This window comes from Pinus tabuliformis, chromosome 1_1 (assembly GCF_031772625.1).
Source record: "Pinus tabuliformis cultivar Carrire ecotype Pingquan chromosome 1_1, CPIR1, whole genome shotgun sequence".
NCBI classification, from domain to species: Eukaryota; Viridiplantae; Streptophyta; class Pinopsida; order Pinales; family Pinaceae; genus Pinus; species Pinus tabuliformis.
This window is the reverse complement of record NC_142297.1, coordinates 842866788-842879445: the sequence shown is the minus strand read 5'-3', so window position 1 is coordinate 842879445 and position 12658 is coordinate 842866788. Positions and strand designations below refer to the sequence as shown.

At 35.9% G+C, this 12658-nt stretch overlaps 1 protein-coding gene across 1 annotated transcript; it reads right to left on the bottom strand.

The window, feature by feature from the left end:
• Window positions 1-309: 309 nt before the first annotated feature.
• Window positions 310-2015, bottom strand: LOC149216812 (protein LATERAL BRANCHING OXIDOREDUCTASE 1-like). The gene is made up of 4 exons (XM_089391280.1): window positions 1865-2015; window positions 1531-1778; window positions 787-1111; window positions 310-561 (listed from the first exon to the last, which is right to left on the bottom strand). The coding sequence occupies exons 1-4, from the start codon at window positions 1946-1948 to the stop codon at window positions 310-312; spliced, it is 909 nt and encodes a 302-aa protein (XP_089247406.1). The 5' UTR covers window positions 1949-2015.
• Window positions 2016-12658: the final 10643 nt, after the last annotated feature.

Below are 12658 nucleotides of genomic sequence, written 5' to 3'. Positions count from 1 at the left end.
TTTTGTGAGTCTTTGGGATCTAATTTCCCTAAAATTCATAAAAATGATTAAAATCAAAAATTTTAAAAATAACCCTTGCAGAATAAAAGAAATACATATTCAAACACTTTTCTAAAATAAAATACAGTAAGACCTCCCATCTTCATGCAGTCATTCCTAAGATTTGACTCTCAATTTCTAACAACATTAAATACTCATGCTAAAAGCCAGCACGACCATAATCGAAGTAACCAATAACCTAGTTCCAGCATATTCAAATAACAATACCCACCTATTCAAACTAAAAACTAACAGAGTATCACAATACTCTTAACTGATAATTCCAGCATATTCGTATAATGCGTGCTTCCCCTCCACCCCGCGAGAGAAATAATGCTTCATGTAATCTGCATGGATGAAATTCCTGAACAAGCGTGGATGTGTTTCATCAATTAGTTCCGGAGCTGGACTAATGCCTGCTTCGAATTCAGGAGCATAAAACACTGCAATCGATAGCCTGTCCCTGGAACGGTCCGTCATTGCTCGATGCTCTATGCTTTTGTATCTTCCATTCGTCATTACCTGCAACACCACCCACATACTTTTCATTCAAACTTTCCCGAAACAAGATCAGGATAGGAGGCAGACCAATCCGTAAGGATCACAGGTTGCCAGTTTTGTATCTCTGCCGTATATAATTATATGGTTGAATCAGTACATTCGACTAAATCTTGATGATTAATCAGATTTAGTAGTAGGAAAAATTGAAATTTAATATAGCAGAAAGATTCTCTCGAGTATGTTTACCTCTATCAAGTTTCCAACGTTGATGACTAGAGCATAAGGAATTGGTTGCACAGGTATCCATTGGTCATCCTTGCGGACATTTAATCCTACCACTTCATCATCCTGCAACAACAGTGTAATGCCAGTCATGTCTGCATGTGGGCTCAGCCCAAATACGCGATCTGGCGTGGGGCACTGAGGATAGTAATTCATTCTCATTCTTTGGTATGCGTCTCCGAACTTCTTCTCAAAGAAATCAACCTTCAACTGTAGTGTCTCCGCAATTAAACTCAACAGCTTCCCAGCAAGCCTTTTAATTTCAGTATTGTATGAGTCCGCAATCTCCCTGCCATGCGATCCACAATATCATCAATAAAATTCCAGCAATCCCGAATTGCACCATCTATAAATTAACAAAGCCCAAGTCGATGTAATAATGTGTGAAACTGGACTTATGGACTCAGTATCCGAATTAGTATTGCCATATCGGATATGAAAGTGTATATGCACCCTCAAAGGTTGTATTTAGTTACTGATCATACAGAGTATGCAGATATGGAAATAGTGAAATTTGCATCAGGCCCAAAAAAAAGAGGAATCACTTGAATTTATAATTTACAGAGAGAAAGATAATGTAACAATTTTCAAAATATTAACACATTTCTTAGGCTCTGCTGATAATAGTACACTAAAAACAATCATTTATCGATTATGTGTTATGTAACATGTAGTATTACTCCCTGAATATATGTGTTTGAATTGTACCTGAAATCAGTAGGTTGGAGTGGCCACACATTCAAATCTCTATGGTCGGAAGGAAACATTGTTAAACCCAACAAGTCACCCCAGTCCAGCTTTTGCTCTTCCGACACGACGAACCTCTGGCCATAGCCTTCAACGTCTCCTGGCTTCACTGCGTACTTTTGTTTCTCTTCCAAAGGAAGGTGGAAGAACTCCTTTCCAACTCTTTTAATATCATCTATTAAGGACTTTGGGATCCCATGATTCACAACCTACAAAACACCCACCACAATATATTTAGCTATTTATTCCCAAACACTTGATGATACCAAGAAATAATGAATCACTAAAATGATACCTGGAAGAATCCCCATTCTTCACAAGCCTGGCCAATTTTCTTCATCTCTTGATCTCTCTGCAATCCTTCTGAAAGCTTGGCCATGTCAATGATGGGAATGTCGAGGTGATGATCAAATATTGAAGTTGGTGCTGGTATTTCATCGTCTCTTCTCATATACCTTTCTGGTATTGTTTCCTGCTGCTTCTTCGCAAGTTCTTGAACGCTCTCGACCGCAATAAACGACTTACCCCGACTGGGAAGGTTGCTGTGAGCCATTCTTTCAAACACTCAGCAAACTAAGAACTCAATGAAACTTTAAGTCAGGACCTCAGGCAAGCAGAGAATATTTGATTGCATGCTGAAAAGTATCAGGGTTTTGTACATATTTATAGTGTTGGTAAGAAGGAAGTCGATCAGAATTAAAACTGTCCCTCAGGCAGGCCGTCCAAATTTAAACAGTTATAAACAGTTTGAGAAAAGTCTTATTTTAATTTATATCATAGCGTTCGTGACACGTGTGACTACACTGTATGAGAAACAGAAAACACGTTAGACTGAATTGGTCGGCTTTATCTTTCTAGAACATTTGTCGAAGTCAACCCTTTGAATCTGAAAAACTCTGTTCCATTCTGCTGCTTGGAAAACGGAATTATCGAAGATCCAACGCCGCTTTGCCGTGCCTTCAGAGTTCCGTGGTCTGTTGAATTATTTTATTATTATTTTAATTATATATTTATTAATTTTTAAGTGCTATAACTTATTTCGGTCAATGTAAATTTAATAAAACAATTGAACTATTTACGATCAGTAGAAATTGTTTATAGTAATAAAAAAACTAATTCAGTAATACAGAATGTCATTTAACATCTAAAACATGAATTGAAATGTAATTATTAAAAAAATATACGAATAAAAAAACTAATTCAGTAATACAGAATGTCATTTAACATCTAAAACATGAATTGAAATGTAATTATTAAAAAAATATACGAATATAAAATTATTCTGAAGTTTAAAAATATTGGCGAATTTTATTAATTCCTAAAATATAAACCATAAAATGTTTATTGATGTATTTGTAAAATTATTCAAATTTATAAAAATTTTATATATACTCTATATATAATGTTTTTATATATATTTTATATATAATATTAGTGATTTTTACGGTAAAATAATTTAGACTAGCTGAAAATATTAACCCCTCAATTTTTTCATAATAATCATTTTTTTCTAACAATAAAATAGTAATAAAAATATCACTCAACACTTACAACACAAATTAATATGATTACTCTAGAAAAACATTTTATAATTACAATAATTGATAAATATTGATAGGTTCATTGTCAAACATCTATCAATATTTATTAACGAAACATAGTCCAATATTTATTCATTGTCCAATTTTTTCCTGAAATTTATATTTATAAAAAAAATAATCCATTTAAATTTTAATATGTATAGGTTTACTTTTTTCGAATGAGGTTAAAATTAATCTATTTAAATTTTAATATGTATAGGTTTACTTTTTTCGAATGAGGTTAAAACTGTAAAATAAATATATCACGATAATACTATTTCAAAAAAATAATAATTTTTTTATAAATAAAATATAAATGAAACATAAATTAATAAAATCATTTTTTTAAAATGTCAATGGTAACAATATCTATAAAAACAAAACATCAACTCAACAGACCAGAGCATGAAACAATGAACACATGAAAGAAGTAATACGTGGACCCGAACCACCATGAAGCAAAGTGCGTACGGGAAAAGAAGACAAAATATAGATCGCCCAATGAAAAGGTGATGCACAGAAAGAAGACAATGGAACAGTCATGTAGGTGAGTCATGTAGGTGATACGGGAAATTGAATATTTTTGTGTGCTATTTAATAAAATGATTTCTATTATTTTGTAATTATTGTTGAGAAATCTATTATTTTGTAATTGAACTCACATAGAAAATGGAACTTTTTTTATTATGGTGATTAATAAAGTAGTTTTATTATTTAGGGTTATTTATTTTTTAATATATATAAATGTAAATTATATAATTAATATAGAATGGTTTTTTTTAAGTCTTACTAACTCGTGTTAGGAGAGGAGACACGCTAAAATCAAGACAGTTTAGGGCTGGTGCGGTGCAATCCTCGGGAGACTTTGATGGCTTAGATGCCCCGGGTCATGGTTTCTAAAGCCACAGGTCAAGCCTAGAGGATCAGAGAAAACTTAACAAACAAACAAACAAACAAACATGGAATGGCTTCTTGGTGGTGGGTGATTTATCAATTTGTTCATTCAAACATAAAAAAGAATTTTGAGTAGACATGGTGCACATATATCTCACAAAACACAATTCGTATATTATTCAACACAATTATACCAGGTATATAAAGTGCTTATGAGATATCGTATATTATTTGTCAAATCACACAATTACATCAAGTGTATAAAGTGCCTATGGGATCCAACAATTTCTAAACTAAGAGATTTGTATTATTCGACACAATTACACCAAGTATATAAAGTTCTTATCATGTCAAATCACACAATTACATCAAGTATATAAAGTGCCTATGAGATCCATCAGTTTCTAAACTAAGAGATTGATTGTTGATAAAATATCTCAACAACCAAACCAATCAATAAACCAAATCTTACATATCTACTAATGTAAGCGTTATTTCTAAATTCCCACCTTAATGGTTACATTATTATATAAATTACAAATTACAATATAGAGAATAACATAATTGAGATTTGTTTAACATGTCTTCATCAACACTCACATCCACTCTAGAATCTTGCAAACCCTACTCTTTCTTCACCACCACATCTTCCAGTTGTCACGCGACTTCCATTTAAAACATAACTGCTTTAAAACATAACTGCCTCTAACCATCGTTGACAAACTTTGCAAGATCAACAATATTGACATCTCAGCTTGTTGGGGCTTCCACAATAAAAGTTGTCAAGTAATGAACCATCCTATGGATCAACCACCATCTATCACATATTTTTCTTTCAGTTATCCATCAATTGCTAGGAGAGTGGCTTGGATATTGAATGTGTTAAAAAGTTGATCAAACAACTTGATATATCTCGCACGCATGGATCTCATAAAAATAACCTATAACTGATACTCTTGAAACCTTGAAACTGAATCCAACTTTTTGGTTGTTGTATTTATATGTAAAATTTATATAATTTCTTAATACAGTGGAATTTATGTTCCTTTGGACCAACTACTATTTTAATTTTGATTATTCGTTAGTTGCTAGGAGGGTGGTCTAAATACTTAATGTGTTCGAAAGTTGATCAAACAACTTGATCTGTCTCGCACACATGGATCTCATAAAAATAACGTGTAATTGATGCTCTTGAGAACGAAACACAACAAGACTCATCAACATACAACATACTTACCTAAGTAAATTACATAAGTAAATTAGCAATATGTTCTTTTGGCACCAAACAACATCGAAAACCATTAATTTGAACCATGTTATTATGCTAAATCGTAGGTTATGCACTTTCACGTATCTTACAACATGACAACCGATCATTTTGATCCCACTACAGCATAACTTAATTGAATAAATAAAAGAGATTCGCTAAAGTTCTACTAACCAATGAAAAATGTGTCACTTGAGCTTCACTGTGTGATATTGTGTTATTGGCATGTTAAACACCAACAACATGTGGTCAATTCCATCAACATGTAATTGGATCTTGCAGCAGTTGTAACTTCATTGTTGAGCGATATCATCACATCAAATCCATTAATATTCATGCAGATTGAAAGGGAATCGAGTGCAGTTTCTACATCATTAAAATGTCATGTGAAGAGAATCAACACTCTGAAATACCAAATAGCATTACATTGAAATCCGCATACAACTTGATAAACGGCCAGAGACCTTCACTAGTTTTTGAGAACTGAATGAAGTAATTATTGTTGAGGATTGGCCCATCTATGCTAGAAAGAGAACTCAAATTTATCCTCTCCAGATCTGAATCTACTGATTGATGTTGTAGATAACCATGAAGCCAGGTCAATGCTAATTCCAGATCGATGTAGCTGCAAAAAACAAAAAACTCCTCTTCATTCTACACACGCACAATGTTCCTACGCACAAGCTCGATATAGCCACCTACTGGAGCCAAAGTCCTCTTTGATGTTGCCAATGGCATTTTCCATTCAACGCTGCTAGTCGCACCTAAAACTATAAATCGCAGAAGTGGAAGATCATGTTATAGGACAAAAAGGGCTTCTCAACGTAATGATTTGCAAAATCACAATGTGCAAGGATGTTGACTTGGTCTCAGAAAGGCATGATTCCGTCATACATAATTCTTTGCATTTCCCTTTCTGCAGAAAACAACAGACCCTGATCTCTGACTAGCTCGAGTCACCGAAGTCCCGAACTTAGTTCCAAATATGCCTAAGTCCTGAGCGAATGAGTGTTTTTTTGGGCCAAATTCAGCTGACTATAACTCCTGATCCAAAAGGCCTTTTCTAGAGCCTGTCATACCATGAGAAATTTTTTCCAGAGCACTATTTGACTATGCCATTACCAACGGCATCTGGGGCAGAAATACCTTGAAATTAATGGCATCTGGGGCAGAAATACCTCGAAATTGTGGGAATCACTGACCATCATGCTTCTCCAGTAAGCCAGCTACTGTGATGATTATGGCACTCCTATCGAACAACATGCTGATGCCTGCCAACAAGTGATGCATCTATCCTTAGCACTAGTACAATTCACATCAATGCTAACATAGTCAGTGCCACCAACCATCTAGCCATTGCCAATTCTCCAATAATAAAGTCTGAAAATAGTTAAAGGCATCTTTTGAATCATAAGATGATAATTCTGAATCATAAGATGATAATTTTTGAGATTAGAAGTTTTTCGTGTTAAAATAAGGGTATTTTTTTTTTTAAATAATAAAATTAGTTAATTTAAAGAAAGATAAATTTTCATTTTAATAAAAATAATAATAAAAAATTATAATTATATATAATAAAAAACTATGCGTTATGAGTAAAAAAATGATAATGGCCATTTTTTTAATAATAGTATTTCTATTTTATAATTAATACAAATTTAATTAATTTAAATATTATAATAAAAATGAAATGAAATTTAAATAAAAATATTGATAAAAAATTATTTGTGTATTGGGAGAATGAGAAATTAATTAAAATAAAAAATTACGATTAAAATATTGAATAAGGATATTTAGACATGTATAGCTCTACAAGTGAGTATTAAATTATTTTTCTTTTGGATGACTTATAATGTGGTAAGGTGGCCAAAAGATATGGTTTCCCAAAGGGTAGATTGAGGGCACTAGACCATCTGATTATGGATGTAATCTGCTCATTTTGTTGAATGAAGAAGGTCTTGCCAAGCTTACAAAAAAGATATATTGAATACAAAAATTATATTTTGTAATCAATAATAATAAAATATGTATATTTCATTTCTATTTTTACTTTTATAGAATCACTCATAAAAATGGATGTTACTCCCGGACCCAAGCATATTGAGACCTTGTTTTATAGTTGGAGTAGAGAATAATGCCTATTCTTGTCACTCCTAAAATATTTACATATTTTAAAAATGATGTTTTTTGTTTTGTTTTTTAAACTAGAACGAGAATTTCATAAATGTCACAAATTGCCCAACTACAATATGTCTTTGGAGATTTGAACCATTTAGTTGGGGAAACAAATTGTTCACCAAACAACTTGAGCTGAAATCCTTTGACATAAAAGAGAGAATTTTGAATATAGGTTTTTTAAATAATAAATATAGATGAGATTTAATAAATATATAAAAAAATGAAATTAAACTCAAAACTAAATTTTGACTAAGTTTTTAATTTTTAATTTAAATATTTCTAATATGTTAGAGTACTTTTCACTTTGGTTCTATTGTAGCAGCTGCAACACCCTCCAAAATTTTGGCCTGCATCCAAATTGCGGAGCCTTCCTTGGTTTTTCCCCTTGATGGTTGCAAACACTCGAGCTCATCCCATGAGCTCTTATCAAGTTTCACACCCTTTTGCTTTATCGACCACCAGTCGTCTTTTGGCATGTTGATTCCTATGTCATGTTTGCGAGTTTGTTCTGGCAATTTTGAAGGTTTGTTTTTCTGTTTGGATATTTTTCACTTTGTGAACATCGGTCGCACTCACACAAAAAGTTGTAAAAACTATCGCATTAGTGTCATCATGGTCGTTCGAAGACATATTTCAACTATCACACTTATTGCTCTTACCCTTTGTGTCAATCTCACTGAGCACATGTTTGTTTTACTAGTTTGAGGTGTTTTGTCGTCGAATCGTGCTAAGTGTGTGATCACATTGTCATGTATGCACTAATACACTTGGTTTCAAACTTAGTCAATTTTCCCAAAAATCTGTCGACTAGACAACCCTCCGTCAATCGGACCCAATCTCAGTGACCTTGCACTACTACCCAGAATTATGCAGAGCTTGAGGCTATCCTCCAGGAAACCTGCACTACACAATTCTAGAAATGGGCCAGTTGATTAACTCTCAAAACTGTGCAAAAGTTGTCCTAGAACACGATCCAGCCTGCGCTTCCCTAGAGATCTCCCATCAAGCCTTCCATTGGTCAATCGAGAAATGACTTGAGCTATGACCCAAGGCTATACTAATCTCCAAAATTGCCTAGAGTTGTCCATCACCTACCCTTCTTCCCCGCTCTGTAATCAGCACAAGAATTTCACAGAGATGTCCTTTGCTTGCCCTTCTTCCCCACTCTGAAATGAGCCTAGGAATTGTTCAGAGTTGTCCTTCACCTGTCCTTCTTCTCCACTCTATAATCAGGCCAGGAATAGTGTAGAGTTGTCCTTCACTTGTCCTTATTCCTCACTCTGCAATCATCCCACGAAATACGCAGATCTCAAAGGAAAGCTTCCCTGCTGGCCTGCTCTGCTCACACTCAGAAAACTATGTAGATCTAGCTGTCACCTTCTCTTCAAACAACCCAGAAATTGCACATTTATGTCCAGGCCCGGACTATCTCCCAGGATTGTGCAATTTTGACCAGCAGCTCTGTAGCCCAATCTTTCCCTCCTCTGGAAAACCATGCAAATTTTTTTGCCAGTTTCTCCTGCTTCTCACACTTTCTTCCTTGGAGAGACTGTGTAGATCCTAGCTGGATGACCTGCCCAGTGCTCCTCTTAAAAATTGCGCAGATTGGCACAAAAGTTCCCTGACACCTTGCCTCAATTTCCTCCCTGAAACTACGCAATTGTGCCTCACAGTAGGGTTTTGCCCCGTAGTTGTCACTGCTATCTCAGATTATGAATATTTGCCTCCTAGTGACATCTGCCTAATTTTTCCTGACAGTGCTCCAGATCCTCACATCCTGGCCTGAGCTATGCCCTACATAGTTTCAGTGCCTTGTCCCTCTCCCGGTCTCCTGCACCGAAACAGAAAACAATGCATCATGTTAGACTAGGAGATTTTTGGATTTGATGTCATCTCGTCATAAGTGATTGTGGGAATAGGTACGTTAATGAAACATGGCATGATGATGAATGGGATGGAGAAGAGGCACATTATAGAATACTTGCTGGTAGTCGAATGAACACATGAACCACATTGAGCAAGCAAATGAAAGGGACACATTCACATGCATCATCAGGAAAAGAGAAAGACCATCGAAGACCCCACACACTTTGTCATACGAAGATGAAGACATGTTACACCGGGACACACCATCACTCAACAACACAACAACTCGATAGGGACACCACAATTAGCCAGTACACGTCAGCAATGTGATGTCAAGTTGTGTCATGAGTTGTCTTAGAAACATCACTACTATGGGCCATACTTGTTGTAATCAATGTAATGTAAAGTGGAATTCCAAGAGACCCACATATGAAGTCCAAGAGTAATGTAAAGTAAAAAAGTCATAGGAAGTCAAACAGTCATGAGGGAAGTCGAAGAGTCACAAGGGTTAGTTATACCCCCTTGGCTATATATACCCCCTCATTGTATGAGCAAAGGACTTTTCATGCATAGCCTTAAGAGTTTGTAGTATGTTCTTTGAGGAGCAAGCAGTGGCTCCAACTTCCCACTACCGAGACTAGTGATGTATGGTGTAGAGATGTGCCTTGGATCTTTTGGTTAATTTAGAAGGTCGTCTAAGGCCAGTACATTTTCACGGATGTTTTGTATCGGTTTATAAGAATATTCTTTAAACATTTGTAATGCATGCTTTCTTAACTTGTAATAAGATAGTCGAACTACTTCAGTTATTTTAGTACTCATATTGTTGAAGATGTGTTGTATTTTTTATCGCTATTGTCCCGTTTGTGTGGACTACTCCGCTAGACATTAGACATACCATATTTGTGTTGTCTTGATTTGAACGACTATCACCCCTATGTGGACTACTCCGCTAGATGTTGTACGTGTTTTCCATTGAACTTTGGGTTTCACGACTGCCGCATCCACTATCGACTATTATGTGGATGCTACACAAACCCTTGTTGTTATTCACGTGTGTTTCTTCCTGGGTTGGGACTATTCCCTCTCATCAAGTGGCTCACTTTACTTCCCCCTTTTGATAGTAAGAGAACCCAGACACAGAGTTACATTACGCACTCACCAGGCATACTCACCTTACTTTATTGAAGGTACAAGCATAACACTCTCATGTGCTAAACAATAAGAGCTAAGGGAAATATCTAAGATAATGGAAATCGAGCTATCATACCGAATGGGACTCCTACACCAAACAGTGTGAGGTCTAGTTGGGACTTCAACCATCAACAAAATTTCTCTAGAAGGAGATCCAGATGACAAGCTGAGCCCAATGCATCTGGTGTGAATCTCTTGGCTAAAATGGCTCATACACCAATCGTGCTCCTGGGGTGTTTCTCCAATTTTTACCTTGATCAAATTTCACTCCCCAGTGAGATTCTCATTCACTTGTCCCAGTTAAATTTTGATGGTCAAGACGGAAAATCCATATCCAAGCACATTTATGATTTTCTTCAATTTTGCCAACCTTTTGAAATCGATAATGAAGAGTCTTCTTGTGTTCTTTTCTTCCTCACACTTGAAGGTCATGTTAATCGGTGGTGCCATACCTTTCCACTTACTTCCATCCATTCCCTTCTCCCTTTCCTCAAGGAGCTCCATCAAGCCTTCAGTAAGTATAACTACCGATATGTTTTTGGAAGAATCAACCTATTAAGAATGGAGCCTAATGAATTAGTTGAGAAATTTTCTTATCAATTTCTTCTCCTTTGCTATGAAATTTCAGAAGAAGATTTGAACTGGGATTTCTTGAAACAAGAGTTCGAGCACTTAGTTCATGTCTCTTCATATGGTGAACATGAACCTCCTAATTTTTCTGCTTTCCCAACTCTTACAGATCATGAGGCACCTCATATTGTAGAGGAGGAGCACAACACCCCATTTGTTCCTTGTCATCCTCCTTTTCCGGTGCCAATGTGGATTCCCCATTGTGGTGATTGCAAAGATGAGGAATCTACGTAGCATGTATCGAGTCCATCTTCTCATCTGTCTCCCGCTTCCATGGAGGAAGTTACAGAATGGCTCGGAGAGCTTATAGCCAAGACTCACTCCTCCATTCCACAAGAGGACATCACCATTCACAACTCAAGTCTCGAAGCTGATCTGCCTGTTTACCATTGTCCATCATTCATAAGCCATCACTCCTTATACCATGACTAGCTTGATCAATATTTTTCACCAGCCAATTGTGTGCATTCTCTCAATTCTCAAGCTACTGGCTCAAATTGCGATCAAGTGCAAGGTGGTCACATTACACCAGCAGAGGAGCAGAAAAGTGAGGACACTATCAATTTCCCCCTCTCTGATTCAAAATTATCCACATAAAAATAATGGGCATCCATTCTCTAACAATTCTCAATATGCTAATCTAAGTGAAACATCTTCTATAATTAATTATGTCGATCAACCACTATTCTTGGGTAGTAATCAATCCCCTGCTTCCATATGTCATGACAGTTGCCGAAGTACATCATGTGATCTTCCATTTTATCATGAATACTCTAACTCAGATCTTGAATTTCCTCCGGTCAAAGAATATGTTCATATTGAAACTTCCTCTTCACCTTAGTTGCCCGTGTGTCCTACCATTCACAACGCATCCACATGTGTCGAAGATACTCCATGTTCTCTCACTTCTCCATTCGATGAGTTATCTCCTCAATTGACACAAGGCGTTGAGGTTTTCCATGATGAAGTTGAAAACATGTTAATGATAAAGCGTACTTCGCATTCCGCGTCATCTCTTCTCTTACATAAAGACAACTCTTCCAGTCAGCTTGATGAAGCTGGGAAATCTAGTGCAACTTATGTCATAGATAGCTTCCATCTTGAGAGAAATTCTGAAATCAGCAACAACGGCCGTGCTCAAGCCATGCACGATCTTGTTCAAGCTTCAAAATATGATTTTGCAATTCTAGAAAGTTCTGGGACATGATAGGGAGTTGAGGTACTTCAACGTCTGTTGATGGTTATGTCAGGTCCTTGCAACTTTGGTAAGCCCCCAGAACCCAATTAGATCTAGTTTCTCAGGCACAATCTATCTATCTGCATGGTTGCACTCGATGTGAGTTCACATGTAAAAAATGTTTGGTATTCCAGATGTGATCTCTCCAGTTTTCAAAATTTCACTTATGACTGAATTCACAAATCTATCACAATGCATCCATCTTCATGCACATCTCTTGCATCAAAATCGGGATGGGAATGT

Bases quoted from the DNA above. Each gene is read 5' to 3' on its own strand.
- LOC149216812 (XM_089391280.1), bottom strand. From the start codon at position 1,948: ATGGCCAAGCTTTCAGAAGGATTGCAGAGAGATCAAGAGATGAAGAAA. The intron at 1,779-1,864 runs GTATCATTTTAG...GGTGTTTTGTAG, and splicing joins AAGAATGGGGATTCTTCCAG to GTTGTGAATCATGGGATCCC. The intron at 1,112-1,530 runs GTACAATTCAAA...ATCGCATGGCAG, and splicing joins CTCCAACCTACTGATTTCAG to GGAGATTGCGGACTCATACA.